Source organism: Hyalella azteca, unplaced genomic scaffold, assembly GCF_000764305.2.
Source record: "Hyalella azteca isolate HAZT.00-mixed unplaced genomic scaffold, Hazt_2.0.2 contig2480, whole genome shotgun sequence".
NCBI lineage: Eukaryota > Metazoa > Arthropoda > Malacostraca > Amphipoda > Hyalellidae > Hyalella > Hyalella azteca.
Window position 1 is genome coordinate 267,103 of NW_025932753.1, and position 17,060 is coordinate 284,162.

At 39.0% G+C, this 17,060-nt stretch overlaps 1 protein-coding gene across 4 annotated transcripts in view; it reads right to left on the bottom strand.

The window, feature by feature from the left end:
* Positions 1–17,060, bottom strand: part of LOC108679525 (dual 3',5'-cyclic-AMP and -GMP phosphodiesterase 11-like) — a 67,705-nt gene that overhangs the window by 20,987 nt on the left and 29,658 nt on the right. For 3 of the 4 annotated variants that reach the window (XM_018168155.2, XM_047885583.1, XM_047885585.1), the window contains exon 1: positions 3,187–4,179. The exons of the other annotated variant lie outside the window; for it this stretch is intronic. In XM_018168155.2, coding sequence (XP_018023644.1) covers positions 3,187–3,595 — 409 coding nt within the window. In that variant the 5' untranslated portion in view covers positions 3,596–4,179. Of the gene's footprint in view, positions 1–3,186; positions 4,180–17,060 lie in introns of those variants that run through there. 4 annotated transcript variants of the gene reach the window in all.

Sequence of the window (17,060 nt, forward strand, 5' to 3'; positions counted from 1 at the left end):
GCATTCCCAGCCTGGGGCAGACAAAAGAATACATGTCATCAGTGCTAATAATGTCATTATTTTCAGCCTGGAGCAACCCAAAAATATAACAATCAGTTATTTTTTGTATTTCCTGATGCGACTAAATAATATGAAATTCATAGATTTGTCTAGGAGCATTTATCGTCAAAATTTTTTTCTGATGAAAAATATCATCGCCAAATGGTTCACCTGTTTACGAGTATTATTACTGACATTAGTGCTGATGACGTAATAAGCGCTAATAATGCCATTAATTAAAGCCTGCACAGATGTACGGAAAAAATATAGCTATACATTCTTGTGTATCAATTATGTCTTACTATAAAATGGGATCGAATTATTAGAACACTCGTCTGAAGCACCAACTGAACGACACTGCGCACGAGTAATGCCTAATTATTTTTAATTGAGAATACTGACTGTAGTTCAGCTACCTCTCCGGCTCCACTGTGTTCAAAGAAAACCATTGCGCGATTCCATGCATAATTGTTTAATCTTAAAATTCACCAATAAATAACTAATCAACATACGGATATCAGGTTAGCTCATTCCAATTTTGAATAAATTAGAACAGAAGAAACTAATTTAGTTCGATATAAATTACTAGACTGAAATAAAATACTTAAAATAAATACTTGAGGCTAAATCTAGCGACGTACATAGACGGTCGGTTCTCACTTCCAAGTACCGGTATACATTGTCAGGTGACGGTAACGAAGCAAGCAATTCGTGCGAGCATAACAGTGATGAGACAACGTGAGAGCAGCGGCTCACAAACACACATTAGCCCGCCGCCTTCCCCTCCTGCACCTGCGAGCTTTAAAAGCACCAGTCATTAGGACGTGGTAATTAGTGAGCGGGCGATGCAGCGAGCAATAGACGGATGTAAAACGCCTGGTTTGGGATAATTCTTGTCTTGACATAAATAACCATTGGTTCGGTTTGCGGTCGTTAGATGAATTAGAGACAATTTTGAGGAGATTACAGTAGCTTACTTAATTACATTTCCAATGAAATTTATCGCTACCATTAGTGAACCTCGTGACAACCCTTCTTCAATAGGCTGCTCTTGCGTGCTCTCACTCAATCGAAACCGTACGATTCTCTTCATGAATTGCTTCTACGTAAGCCACGCTTGTTTTTTTATATGTGTCTGTACTATCAAAAACAGTAATGAGTTCGACAGACAATCACTGACGGCTTGATACGATAAAGTAACTAATTGTACAAAAATCGGCCGCTACGTGTGCTTAGGCCGCTATATACATGTACTTTGACAGCTACGTGTACTTAAAACAGGTTCTGATAGTACGGGCTACGGCCCAGGATAATTTTTTTTCATGATGAAATATGCCCTCGGGTGTAAAGGGTTACGATATTGAGCTCACAAAAATAAAGAAAAAAGACATGAAATATCCAGTCGTGCTCCATTGACGCCACCGTCGATATCTTCGTGGGCATCGATGTAGGCGACCATGACTAAAGAAGAAGGACGACCGAGCGCGGCAGTCAGCTGACATCAGGCTATACATCGCTGATACAGGCGGTCGATTGCCGGATATTCAACGACGAATGGAAGAATAACGCTTTCGAAGCTCATTGTTAAGAATAAAGAGGAAATAAACGTCGAACATTTATAAGATATAAAGCTTTTTATTTACGCTGTAAAAGCCCATGAGGCGTAAAGAAACCGTATTGACAATGCACTGCAGTTCAGCGGCGTTGCACCTCGCTAACTCCTAAGAATTGGCTTTAAAAATTGTTCATCAACCGACCCAAGGAAATGAGGGGATTGAGATACACAGAAAAGGCTCATAAAATTTTCTCCGGGGCCAAGGGGGCGGCGTCGGGCATACACAGTATAGCTCCCAGCACCAGTTTCGGGCACAAGCTCGATAGAAATGTACGGGACAATCTTATAAAATCACTCGATGGAAATGTATGGGACTACCTTATAAAACTACTTAATAAAAATAATGTATGGGACAATCTTATAAAATCACTCAATGAAAATGGATGGGACTACCTTAAAAGTTTAATAAAAATGTATGGGACAGTTTTATAAAATAACTCAATGGAAATGTACGAAGGAATCATGTAGATAAAATAGAAAAATTAATATCGAACCATTCATTTCTTCAAAATTGAAAAAAAATTACCAGCACATTTTCAGTGAACACATTTCAATATTTTCAGTGAATAACATACATTCGATCAGTAGTAAAACTATTTTTTTTCAAAGAAAATTTTTCTGCAAATGAATTGTTTCAAGATAAGTTGATAAACTACATCGAATATTTTTTAAATTCACAGTTGGAAATTATCTTTACAGAATGGGATAAGAAATTCATCAAAAATGAATCACTAGAGCCCTTGAGAACACCTGAACGAAGTGTGAAGAAAAAATAACTTTCTTATGGGAACCATAACATAATTATTCGGATACAGCAAGCGAGTTGATCATGAAATAAAAACAAAACTTGGGAGCTGAGGTAAAACTGTAAACCCTCAGGAAATTGCTGGCAGAGATTGCCGCACAGCGAGCTTCGAGCCCTAGCTTTATTAACGGAACGTGAGGCCCGCAGTGAGGCAGAGGCCAGGGAGAGAGGCGCTATACATTTCGCTCACCTTACATCTTTTAGCCGCTAAAGATTAAACTGTAATTACCCCAATTTCAGTTTGGGCGAAATACATATTGTGAATATGTGGATATGTTTGAGGTGATAAGTGACATGGATTTACCGAGACTTGCAGCTATCAGGGTCAACATGAACCAAAAAATACTTACAAAACAAACTATAATACTTCACAAATACTATAATACTATAATACTTTACAAAAAAAAAAAAAACTACAGCGGATGCCGTCTGATGCTTCGCATGTCACATGTCAAACTATGCCTCGTATGTCACATGTCAAACTATGCCTCGTATGTCACATGTCAAACTATGCCTCGTATGTCGAATGTCAAACTACAAACTATGCCTCGTATGTCGCATGTCAAACTATGCCTCGCATGTCACATGCCAAACTATGCCTCGTATATCACATGAAAAAATGATGCCTATTGTTTCACGTGCCTATAAATGCCGATCGAATGTCAGATGCTGAAATATGCCACGCATGTCAGATGCTAAATTACGCTTCGTATATCAGGTACATTACCTTTACAACAACAGCAGACTCCGAGACAGCAGATGGGCGAGTGCAGTTGAACGGTTTGTTCGGGTGAATTTCTGGGTCTCCAAGCCTGAGTCCTCCAGTAATGCCACCTAAACCTAGTGCTGAGGTCGTCACTGCCTTGTACCACTTCGGTGACATCCTCATACTCGAGGCTGTACTGTCTGTAGTCGGGACTACCGACGTTGCATCTTAGCCTTAGCGCTTGGTCGCAAGACCTCGGCATGTGGGTAGCCTGCAGCGTGGGACGGTAGTGACTACGATCGTCGTCAGGGTATAGGAAACGCGACCCGTGTGTTGTGAGGGTGAGGTGGCCAGGTTTAGGCACCCGGGGCCGTTGTTCTGGAGTTGAGAAGCGAGAAGAAACATTGGCGAGTGAAGAAGTCTGCCCCATCAAATAGGAGTGCCGGGGAACTGATGGTGAGAGACTTACGTCTATTCGTGAGCATCTTCCGACAGCATCTCACCGTCTCCGACGCAAAAGCCATTCACTTACTAGTCTTCAATACCAATGATTTAGAGGCCTGCAATTCATTGTTTTTTTCTATATAAGGTCATTAGCTCCACTTCAAAGGTCACTCTGTCTTTGCCATAGCTAAAGAGACACCGCAGATAAGTCCAAAAGAAATAACAAGCTATGGGCACCGACAATACTTATCAGCATCCGAGGGAAGTTTTCAACGTTTTCTTCAGCTGCGTCGATAATTATACGATAAAAGTGGAGAGTGCGGATGCTGCTGCGCTTCTGAACAAAATTAATCACTTTTCAAATTGTCATAAACGGCTTCAGTGCAATTTCGACGATAAATTCAACAATCATTTCAAGCAGTTCTTGCAATAACAAAGAGAAATACTATTTCTTTAACTAAACAATGGACTTCTATGACTTCTGGGAAAAAATAACTACTTTTTTACCCCGCCCAAATACAATTTATATTCTACACACGCGTCATAAATATATTCTACTCTAATTTTCTGTAGAAAGAGAAACGAGATTAAGTATACATCTTACATAAAATATCTGCTCTTATCTAGTCCGCGCGTAAGTGTAATCTAGAATATATGCAAAAACAGATTGACTAGAAGCAAAGATTATCCGAAGCCGTGGTAATTGAAACGAACTTGCGATTACAAGAGACAGCTTTAATCGGTGTTGCGACTGTTAGCACGGATGAGTGATAAAATCCCTTTCGCGATACCTTAAGCGGGCCCTTGATTCTGTACCGACAGAAAACCAATTAATCTGAGCATCTCTGCGCTCGATCCAAACTGACGATCATCAGCACAAATAAAAAGCCGTCAAGAGGCGAAAGAAAAGCTCCGGTCATGGCACACACAACGATCGTTACGCACCGACCGAATAGGTCCAGTCGCGATGGAAATTTCCACACATTTACTAAACCGATTGTGTGGAAACATGGTTTTTAAAGAACACCACATGAAAATAAAATAATTAATCATTTGTTGTCTCTCCCCATCTCTCACTTTGGAGCCTATCATCGTTTCCTCGATAGCCATCCCAGCCGACATGACGCAAATAGACTTTGTTAATTCAGCATTGAGGATTTTGTCTGGCACAGAGATAAAAAAAATCAGCGCACCTTAGTTTTCTGAGTGTCACAGACGTAGCAGACCCAGGCCACACTGGAAGGCCGCACATGCAACACAAGTCGATAACTCGAGTGGAGATCGCCCAACTCAATAAATCACGAGGCAGGGCTCGGCTAGATATGTACTTTTCTCGATATTCGATTGTCAGCGCAGGAATCGACTCATTATTCGGACAGTCATGCTAGGTCCTGTCTTGGGAGAAGACAAGCATCGGTTCAATCTTGCACGCAGGGCCAAGAAATTGTGGTCTTCATAAAGATTTGAACAATCGAATAACATGAGCATTCCATGAACTTTTTTGGAAGAAGATAGATTTTTCAGGGGTGTTCGTTACTGAAAATGCTGGATCTCTAAAGTCGTTACAGAACTCCCATCAAGATTAGAGCAACCTAGATAGTGTACACACGATAAGCTAGAATTGTTTACAATGAACGCCGTTGACGATGAAATCCAGTAATCAATTAGCAGGATCACTGTAAGCCCACATGGGACCGAGAAGCCAATCAATTAGCACGAGCACCGTAAGCCAGTAAAGCAAGTGTTGTTCGAGCGCTGCATGGCTTGTAAGTCATGCGAGGGCGAGCGCCCAAGAGCCTCAACCAGAGATCGTTTGATGGAGTAACACAAACCCAAATATTGACACTTGGATATTGTGTCAGGCTCACATCAGAGCAAATGTATCAAGTGTCTTAAAACCACACATGCCAATAAAGTTTTAATCCACAGAGGGAAGGCGTGTAACGTTATCGGATCGAGCGATGTGATTAGTTAGGGAATAGGTCGAAACGAGCTTGTCAAGTAGTGAATAAAGTAGGAGCTGTTACAAATAGCTCCAGGAGTCGAGATTAACTGTAATAGTTACAGAGCTAGTTTTTTTGCCACTTTATTAATTCAACATCAACACCGGTTCCAGTGGGCTTTATTTCAGCGAGGCTATATAGGTGCATTCGTTACTAAAGTGCTGTATTATAGAAGTATGATGCAGATACGCAGTCCCAAAAATGTCACACAATGCATCACCCGAAATATCTACCTTCACGAGGGCTGTGAAATACTGCCATCAATTAATCACTCCGGCGACCTCGTTAGCGCAAAACTTGCTTCGTCGACTTTCTTAAAAAATTTCGGCATTCATCTTCATCACGCCCCACAAAATTGGACCTTCCTCCCTTGCTCATTGCTGAGGAAAATTTCAATTAGGGGATCAGCTGAAGGCTTAAATGGGAGCGGGAGAGCGAACAAAGGCACGTATCGCGACCCACATCACGTGCACCTGAGAAAATACAAGGAAGGAATACACAATTTTAATAGCCCGCTCTCAGCATTACGGCGATAGGATCTGCAATTTCAATAAATCGCTCTCAGCATTACAAGACAGGCATCTTCTATTCTATTAGTCCACCCATAGTTCAGCGCACATAGAAAAGAATTCTTACAAATTCCAATCTTCGAACAAGTCAAGCATAGAATGTAATCTGAAGTTACGCATCTCGTTACAGACGTAAAGTTTCAAAATAACTTCTGTAACACGTAGTGATGAAGGAACACTTTTTTACACGTAGTGTAAAAATAAAACTTTCTCTGAAATTATTCTCAGTTATATAACTGTTCAGCGCATTTGCATGTGCTGTCACATTGCGTGCTGTCATTGTCACAATAAGTTTCCTACTAAACTTAAAAATTATCTTCCATCTAACACTGATTCAAAAGGTCCTACGTCTTAGTGAATATTCCCCCAAAAAAAAAACAACATAAGAACGCAAATTCTTCTCCAAAGCAAGCGAAAACAAAACACCGTGAAACTAAAAGTTGCGGACATGAAACACGCCTAAACGTCCTATTCAGGAAGTTTTGCACTAGAAGGGGATTGGGTGTGCAATCTACGCGAGTTGAAGCATCGTAAAGATAAAGTGAGACAGTGGATATCCTTTGCTATCTCAGCACAAACATAAATCTCCTTGAGAGAATAGACTCTCGTACTCGGGCAGGAGACTGCATAGAAAGGATCTGGTTTAAGGACTTATGGGTTACAAAAACGGTGCTTTGGTCAATTAACTGGAAATAAAATACTCAGCTGTCGAAGTCACGCTTGCGAACTTCATCGATTATGTATCAACGAAGCAAAAAAGCCCCTTTTTTCAAGTTCAATATATCAATAATATGAACTGAACAAAGTAAGCATATCATTCAGTGCGATACCAATTAATACTTTTGCATTGGGCCTCGAGGAACGTTCGGGACCGACACGAAATGCAAATGGATGAAGAAACTGACTAGTTTCAGAATATAATTTCTTTGCCCTTAAAGCGGTGAATTAAAATAGGAGATATGTAGCACGATTGTGCTTTGTCATCTGCCATAAACAATCTCAGAAAAACCTTGAAAATTTGACCCAAATCTCGATAGAGGCCTGATTCAATACTATCTCATCAATTTTTCAACCAAAAAATATCAGCAATTTTCCATAAGTTTGATGAACTCTCAAAAATGTATTTAAAATTATAAATAAAATCCAGATTTTACTCTTTCCTCTTCGCGAAAGAAGAATATACAGAAATTTAATCTAATAAATTAAAGGAGCATTGGTACAATTGAATAAGTAAAGCATGAAAGTAATTTCGCATCAACAAAGATCGTACGGTCGAAGACGGCAGCAATCGCAAGCAGTGACAGCAGCAATCGTAAGCAGTGACAGCAGCAATCGCAAGCAGTGACGGCAGCAATCGCAAGCAGTGACGGCAGCAATCGTAAGCAGTAGTGACGGCAGCAATCGCAAGCAGTGGCGGAAGCAATCGCAAGCAGTGACAGCAGCAATCGCAAGCAGTGACGGCAGCAATCGCAAGCAGTGGCGGCAGCAATCGCAAGCAGTGGCGGCAGCAATCAGACAATCGATCCGTGCAGCAGCATTAGAGGCAGCGGTTGTGACGCAGTAGCGCCACTCCCACCTCTCTTTACAAACTCAATCAACTAAAAAAGTCAAAATAAAACCCAAATCGCAGAATCACACTCAAAAAATAAAAGAGCTGTTTTTTTCGGAATAGTGGCACAATTCCTTACCCGCAGCATGAGCAAAGAGCGCATGAGGCATTAACATACCTTTTTCCCGAGCCGAAATAGGTCAGAATGACCTACACAATTATATATTTCACCGGATGAATGTTTCATTCAGTTCCGCAAGGCCAAGAGCGCATCGATACATGTTCAAAATCTCATATTTTTGCGTGCACTATTCGTAGCCAGTTTCGGAAGTAAAGGCGTATGACAACCAAAAATTGAGACAAGCGGTATTACCGTATGACAACCAAAAATTGAGGGGCTACCAACACGTAAAAATGTTTGCACGTGGTAAAGTTTTGCTTAGCTCTGATTCAAGAGAAGTCAACATCGATCACAATTTATTTTATATTGATAAGTATGAATGATAACTATGTAGTGATGATGGTCTGATCGTTGTAAGTAATCGATTGCCCATCATTATATGGACGTGAAATATTCATGAACGATAGGTACATACCATTCATATTATTAGTTCGAAAATCAAGCTGGCAAATGAAAAAATAAATAAGTAAATAATTGGATCTCATTTCTTATTAATAAATACCAACATCGTAGCCAGTATATGTGGTCACAAATTTATTAAGACAATTTATTTCTGGAAATTTTTGAAGGCTATCGTAGTTGAGAGAACTTCACTGTGGCCAGAAGTTGCAAGCATCGATCAAGCCAAAACCCATTGAGTTTCTCAAAGGGCTTGATTGCGGCACCGTTTAGGACGGACTTCAGAAGACTTACCTTAATTTACAAAGCAAAGCCATCCAGCACATTATTGCCTACGTGGCACACCGAGGTGGTGCCCATGCATCTCAATATGCATCACCGAGCTCTTGCATTGCATCTCAACATGCATCACCGAGCTCTTGCATTGCATCTCAATATGCATCACCCAGCTCTTGCATTGCATCTCAATATGCATCACCGAGCTCTTGCATTGCATCTCAATATGCATCACCGAGCTCTTGCATTGCATCTCAATATGCGTCACCAAGCTCTTGCATTGCATCTCAATATGCGTCACCAAGCTCTTGCATTGCATCTCAATATGCGTCACCAAGCTCTTGCATTGCATCTCAATATGGGACTAGAAATTGAGATGGACGGCAAGGTAGGAAGCTGCTATGAAGTCCCAACAAACTGATAATAAAGCCGCAGTGACAGATGATTTCAGTAGAAATTTTGAAGTAAAATTTATGTAATACAGCACAGAATCCCCAAATTAACTAACAAGACTGTTACTACGACGTCTGTCGCTCACAGTAGCTTGGGCAATGGCCGGAGTAATATTTTCAAGAAACATTTGTTAAAGAAACCTTAAATAAAAATACTGAAATACTTATTACCCGAGCCTGTATGACCATCATTATTTCTAATACCTGTTGCGTGCATCGGTCTAGAGAGGAGCGTTATAAGCAAGCGTTCATTGCCCAAAGATGGCATGTTTTGCGAACGCGTGACAAGAACGTCTGGCTCACCATACTGCCTGCAGGGCTCTTAACCCTCGCCCAGTTAGGGCATCTGTCGTGATGGCGGTGGCATGAATGCATAAGTAGGAAGGCACTGCTCTGTGTTATGCAAACCGGAGAGGGAGGAGCTGGCAGAGCGTGGAGAATCAAATATAGATTCGGGTGTAATGCAGAATTATCCACTCTTCGCATTTCAATACATTGTAAAACAAGTAGACAATAATCGTGACAGCTAAGAATCAGTTTTGTTCTTCTAAATGCACTCGCAAACAATTATATTCTAGCATGCGTCCGAGGCTGCAGGAAAACACGCACGCAAGCCGAAGATTACCGTATGCAAACATAGCTTACCGAAGATTACCGTATGCAAACATAGCTTACCGAAGATTACCGTATGCAAACATAGCTTACCGAAGATTACCGTATGCAAAGAAGTCTTCGCTCGACTTCAAGAGAAATGAATTATTTTGCGGTGCTTGCATACATTATGATACAGACGAGACTGATGAAGCTTCATGCGAAGCACAGCTTTACTTGGTGTCCAAGTTACACGCCAGCACTCAACTCTTCTTGTTGATAAAAAAATAATAACACATAAATAAAGAACCGTTCTACGCGCGCGAAGGGTTAGTGTTTCAATCTTGACTTTCTTGCTTGACATCTGAAATCTTCTTGCCTGGCTTCGTAGAATAATTATAATAATAATAATACAAATAATAATATACTTATAAGCCAGACGGTAGCATGTACGTTAATGTACATTCCCTGCCAACACATGGGCCCCATCAGGCAGTTTCGTCTATGCTGGTATGCGTCAGCCAAGACACGTCTTCTGTTGATAACTAAAAATATAACACGGCATTTCCATCGCATGAATCAATACGGTACCGTTTTGTTAATATGAAGCAACCAGAAAATTTCAAATTTATTACGTTACTTGCATCGCATGAATTAATACGGTATCTTTTTTTATTGTGTAGCAAGAGAAAATTGTAAATATAATACGGTACTTGCATCGCATGAATCAATACGGTACCTTTCTTTAATGTGAATCAAGAGAAAATTGTAAATATAATACGGTATGTGCATCGTATGAATCAATACGGTACCTTTTCTTGAATGTGAAGCAAGCATGAAATTGAAAATATAATACGGTATTTGTATCGCACGAATCAATACAGGACCGTGTTTATAAAGTGTGAAGCGAGGATAAAATTGAAAATATAACTTACAACTTATTGAGCATACAATTTTTGGATAAGCATAATACGCAATATCATGCACAAAAATTCATTGCCATGACTCAGCTCGTGATCACAGAAAGCTTGATGATGAACATTCAGTGGAATTCAATACATAATGAATAGGTGATAAGTCCATAACGATCAATATCCACGTCGGCACCTTTATTGAGCCAACAAAATACCGTGATAAGACCTCTTATCTGCAAGCAAAATATAGATAACAAGCAGTGCAAACGTACGCTTATTGCAGCTATGTAATAAAATATTATTATTCATCAGTTTTTTTTTGTAAAAAGAATCAGTAGGTATATATAAAGTTCTTTGAAACACATGCATCAATCACTTAGCTTTAATTAAAAATCATAACAATAAAAAGGGTAAATTGTAACAATTAGAGTCTAAGAGTTACAAATAGTCTCAGTGTGTTGTCTAAGTCTTAGACAAATACAGCTAAAGCATCGAGTGAATTTAACAAATGTAGAAAACACACAACCAAGAGTAGTCAATCTGCCAAAGTAAGCAGATATTCTACTCGTCTCAATTGTTGCAGCGAGACTACGAGGCATTTATCTGAACAGGTCTGAGAACTTGAATGGTGTTTTACCGCGGGGCTAAGTGTATTAGAGTCTGGGGGCAATCTCACTCAAGTGGAGGGAGGAAGAAGAGCGGCAGCAACGTGTCCAATCTTCATGAGACATCACGTTACATGAACGCTGCTACGTCTTGATTAGTCTCGAGAATTTATACAAGAATTTACACGCGAAGTAATCGTCTCAACGTTGTCTAATGCCAGCATATCTAAAGCCGTTCATTGTATAATAGCCATTATTATATGTTTTAGGTGAAATTTTCAGGAAATTCAAACCATATTAAAGGAAACAAAAATAAATGACTGCAATAGATTACTGTAAATAATCTTTACTTTTTTAATGACGCACGTTAGGGACCGCACAATAGAACGGCTAAAATATATCGCTACACCTGCCGGGGCAGAGTGAAAAGCAGCTATAGGGGCGCAGCATCTGATGGGAGCGACCGCGATTATGACAATTAATCTAATGAAATATGTAGAGCAATTAATAATTTTAATCTGTACCTGAACCCAGCATTTTCAACATCAGAATTATACTCAGAACTACCTTGACCATTAACGCCGGCAGTCACTCACGTTCCGTTATGATTGTCACATATATAAAATAATTCTATGCCCAATGTTTTTTTTTCTTGTTCCATAACTTTGCGTTCGTCTTGTATCTCTAAATGCAAAGAGATTTGCCGAGAGTTTTTCTCACAGCACTATAGGATTGAAGGCTCTGTAGTTCATTCGGCAGCGATAAAGTAGAATTTTCTAGGCATCGTAAATAGGGAAACTAGCCTCAAATTGGAATCTTAAGCGCCTAGCTTATTTCACGACAATATTGCTTCGTGGTGCACAGCTTTGGGACTAACGACCTGCAACTGAGTGAGAGCATGCGACAGCTTAAATTGAGTTATTATTAGTATTAAAATTATTACTGTAATATAAACGCGGAACAATTTGCGCTCTTATGAAAAATTTAACACGTAAAACAAATTTTAATTGCAATTTAGACAGATAATAATAAAAACAATAACAATGTTTTCTGATAAGACCAGCAATCGTGAGTTCTCGTTAAAGCACGATAACAATTAACTGTAAGTTAAAGAAGGCAGAGATATTAATGATCAAACTTTACTTTTAAATACAGAGAGCGCATTGCCATCAAATGAGTCATCACTAAGCTGCAAAACGTGTAGATAATTTGATAAGCTAGTCACTTAGTTTACATAAATACCTGAAACTATGCTCGTTATCGATAACATAATTACTGCGGAGAATTTTACAGCATAATAGCTTTAATTGGTAGCTCTTAATCCATAATTTGACGACGACGTAACTTGAATACGTACGTAACCCTAACCAATCAATGCAATAAGCATTTATAACGTGGAATAATTTGAGCGTGGGCCGCAAGTCACGTAAGTTTTCGGCAAGCCTTGCGTGTGAAGACTGAGTGTGCTTGACATAAACGGGTATCAAAGAGGTGACTTGAATGGTAATCAAGACAGAGGTTATAATGAAGAGCCGCTTGAAGAGGTGCTCGTGACTGAGGTTATAATAAAGAGCCGCTTGAACAGGTCGCCGTAGCTGAAGTTATAATAAAGAGCCGCTTGAACAGGTCGCCGTAGCTGAAGTTATAATAAAGAGCCGCTTGAACAGGTCGCCGTAGCTGAAGTTATAATAAAGAGCCGCTTGAAGAGATCGCAGTGGCTGAGGTTATAATAATGAGCCGCTTGAGCCGCTAGTGAGTCAACTCAAGCGATACGCATACACGAATGAGAAATGTTTATATAATACAAAATATATAATATGAAGTAAACGAATACAAAGTCGACTACAACCTTATACGACGAAAGTCGGTTTGGTGGAAAGAACATATTACATTAAGACTATAGCAAATAATATATAATTAGTCAATACTCTAAACACAAGAAACAGGATCAAAATTCCCTGACAAGTTAGAAGCAGAAGAAGTGTCGAACACAGTTGCCAGATACCCTTGATTGAAGCCATGGAGGTAGAACAAGCTTAACATAAAACAAAGCATAGATCAATATAAATATATCACTAGTCGTAATATATACGGTATCGTCGATAAAAATGAATATATTGCTCAGCGACTCGATCATTTCTTGACAGAGGCAACAGGCTAGGATAGTCGAATTGATGGACAGTGCATGGGCATGAGAGAAACCGGTTTTTGTGAGCCTCATAACTTGCAGTTTTTTTATTAGCGTATCAAATAGGTGATTAATCACGTATCTTGGATACCATAAGTATCACAGACAGATAAATAAAATTGAATGATCCTTCCTTATATTAGCTCTCACTAAATCATTTAGTAGCTCACAAAATTAAATAGTAGCTCATCGTAAAAAAAGTAACTCTGATCTCGCAGCCAAATATCACAACGCACTAGCTGTGTCCCAGCACTGTCTCGAGTAACATTCAGAATTCAGGTAGGAATAGCATTGGAAGAAATGACAGCTTGTCCTCTCTGGTGGTGATGTTTTAGAGCGGAGGACAATTTCATGACTTAAAAATAACCGATGCATTTTATGAACAACAGCGGTGCATGAACGTGACACTGACTTGAGAATAATAATAATCATAAATAAGATATCATATTATTCATGATGAAAATAGTAATCATAAATAAAGAACGGACGAATTTCGTAGAAACGTAAATCTTGCAAGATAAATAAATCCTACATCGGAGCAAATAAAGTTAATTCAGATTCATTCACGAACTTCATTTGTTGTAGTGGTATTGGTGATAATGAGCTTTACAGTTCGCAAGAACATTTCAGGCATAATTTAATTTTGTAAGGTTTAGGCAGTGAAAGGTTTGTAAAGTTTAGGCGCTTTCATCAGGTAAAAATTGCAATGCAATCTTGCAAGATGGTGTAATACATCGTGCTCGTGTGTGGAAATGCAATTCTCAAGGGTTTTCTGCATACCCAAATAATAACATCATATGGAGAGCCAGATAATATTATTCATTAGCGAATAGGTCAAATCAGTGCATACTTGTGGCTTTCTGAAGAAAGCGGATAGGAAAGGTTGCGTTAAAAGTTCAAACACACAGGCTTCGTATCCAGCAACATTTGCGGTTTGAAAAAATCAGATTCTTTAGATATTTAGGCAAGGTCAATTAAATGAATTAATTATAATCGAAGCCTTTAATTAATCGAGTCTCCACATAATAAATATTTATTATATTTATTATGATACGTTGACAAGACAAGGCAATGGATTGATTAGTAATCAGATTTTTTGGTTCAAAATTTGTAAATGCAAGTTTTCGTTTTAGTTCAGGTTGTAGTGTCAAAAATAAAATGTTATCTGACATTCGAAAGTGGATACTTAAAGTCTACCATATAACCATGAAATTTTCCGTTATCTTAAGTTTCGATCTTAATTACGGTATCATTCTAAAGATGTGAAATATGCCTTTAAATAAGCCTTCTAATTTTATGCCTTTTAATCAAAACAATAGCGAACAATTTTTCATCCAAAATACAAAAAAAAATCAAGAAGGTACTAAGTTAAAGTGTCCATTATTGAAATGGAAAACTTCATTCGATAATATTATAAGTAAAAATTATAATAAAATTATAATCAAGAAAATATAAAATCGTATATTATTACAACAGGAACTCATAGACATTAAAGATATAGGAGCGCACTACTATACAGATTGCATTCCAAACACAGCGTGCGGAAAGGATTGCACCCAATAACCCCAGCATGAAAGCCACGGTAATTTCAGGCATGGTCAACTCGCTACCAATCTAATGCAGCGGCAAAAAATCCTGCAGCGAGAAGTCATAAATATTGAAGCTTTGCACGGACTATCAGACGATCGTCTGCTGAGGCTCTTAGCTCGTCGGCTGAACATTGTAAACGCAGAATGTGTTGCTCACACTGAGTCCAATGAATGGGTCATTGTCCAAAGAATGACGGCACGAGCATAGAACGAACGTAGCACTATTGCACCATTTAAGAGGGCCAACTTAATTAATTAGTCAGGATAACACACAAAAAATGAACGACTTCTCACTAATTTTTCTGAGTACCATAAGCTTCATTCAGTAAATCTAGAATCTAGGTATATATATGGGACGTAAAATAACGTGCGGACACGTAATCTCGGAATTTCGACATTGTTTGTAAAATAACTACTATACTACTAGAGGGAAAGAAGCCCCGGATACAACAGATCAAGGATGATAGTCGCCGATTCATTCTCTTTTTTTGACAGCAGAATGGAAGGACAGAAGCATACAGAAAATTTGACAAGTAAAACATATCCCGTGTGTACTTATCCCTCAAGAAAGGGAATCTCAAAAAGGAAATAACATCGACGACACCGTAAAAAGTAAAATATATAAATTTCATTTTTCGAGTTGAAATGATAGAGAGCAGAGAAAAAATTCCTGGTTTGCAAGCCTATATACAGACGAATATAGAAATTTTTAGAAGAATATGACACTTTTTAAACAAGACAGCGGCGCTAATAACAATCGTATATTGCGTGTTGGCGTAGGCTACTTTTAATCATACTCTCTTCAGGACCGGTCATTTTTAATAGTCAATACGCTGGTCGTGAGGGCCAAATTACGGCAGTCCTTTAAATTTCATGAACCAATTACTACCTTCGGGCTAATTTCAACGGCACACTAATGAGCGAACAAGCGAATAACTGATGGACAAATGGCAGCGCATGTGATTTTACGCGCATTTTTACAGCACCGATAAGCTGGAGCTCGATAAAGAAAAGCAACGCGAGTTTTCTGTCCGAAGTTCCTGAAAGAGGTCATTTTCTGTGAAATTGTGTGATGAAACTGAACATAAATCAAGCTTTGATGAAGAATTTGGCTGAATGGCGTTCGATCGAACGAAATGGATGCATCAACATATCACTTCGATGCAGGGATAAAAGCTTTACCTGTAACGCTATTGAAGCCTTAATCATGAATGATTAAAGAGACAAGAAGCTGAGTAATCGAATCAATGTACGCAAAATAAGCTAAAAGTCAAGCTAATAAAGAGAATAATCCGCAGGACGATCGCATCGATATAGCGAATACTGCGAATGAATGATAAACTACAGAGTTACCAGGCATAGAGATTTTATTCAATTTGTAACAACGGTAAATTTGCATTCGCGTCTCGGATTCTAGATTTAACCTTGACTTGCAAACAGCTATAGCGCCGTTTCGACTAAGAACAAGAATGCGGTAAACAATGCACATGTAATCAACTCCAGGGTCGTTGGTAGCTAAATTTAGGATTTTCGATCTTACAATCAACATAGAATCCGCAACTTTCGCGCTTCTAGAGCATCCCGGACGCAGCGTGCATCCCGGACTATAGTTGCGCGAGCTCTAAAAAACGGAACTCGATATAAGAATTTGTTATTTCCTAGCACAGTATTCATAAATAAGCAGAACAAAAATAATGAAAAAGAAAAAATTTACAGTATTAAGTATTAACTTAAATTTAAATAAACTGGGCTGTACGCTTTTTGAGTTCAAAGGTAATACTAGTTTATTGTAATCCAAAAATGCTAGATTTCATCGGTGCATGACCCTAACCCTTCCAATTAGGCTCTCATATGACCAACAAAGTTAATTCTCACGTTATACTGAGAAAACTTCATCGTAGTGTAATATATGCATGTGGACAAGCAATTTTATTTAATTCATGAGTAGTTGTGCAGTCGTTCAAGCCACAAGGTGAGAGGTCTTTCACCTTTCAACTTAAGCGGCCAAGCTATCGATCAGCCTACTTAAACTACGCTCAGTAGAGCAGGTGCAGTGCTGGCTTAGGAGTTAGTATGGGCGTACGGCTGTATACGTTGCTAGCATACATTCTATTGACAGGTCTTGATTGAAGCTT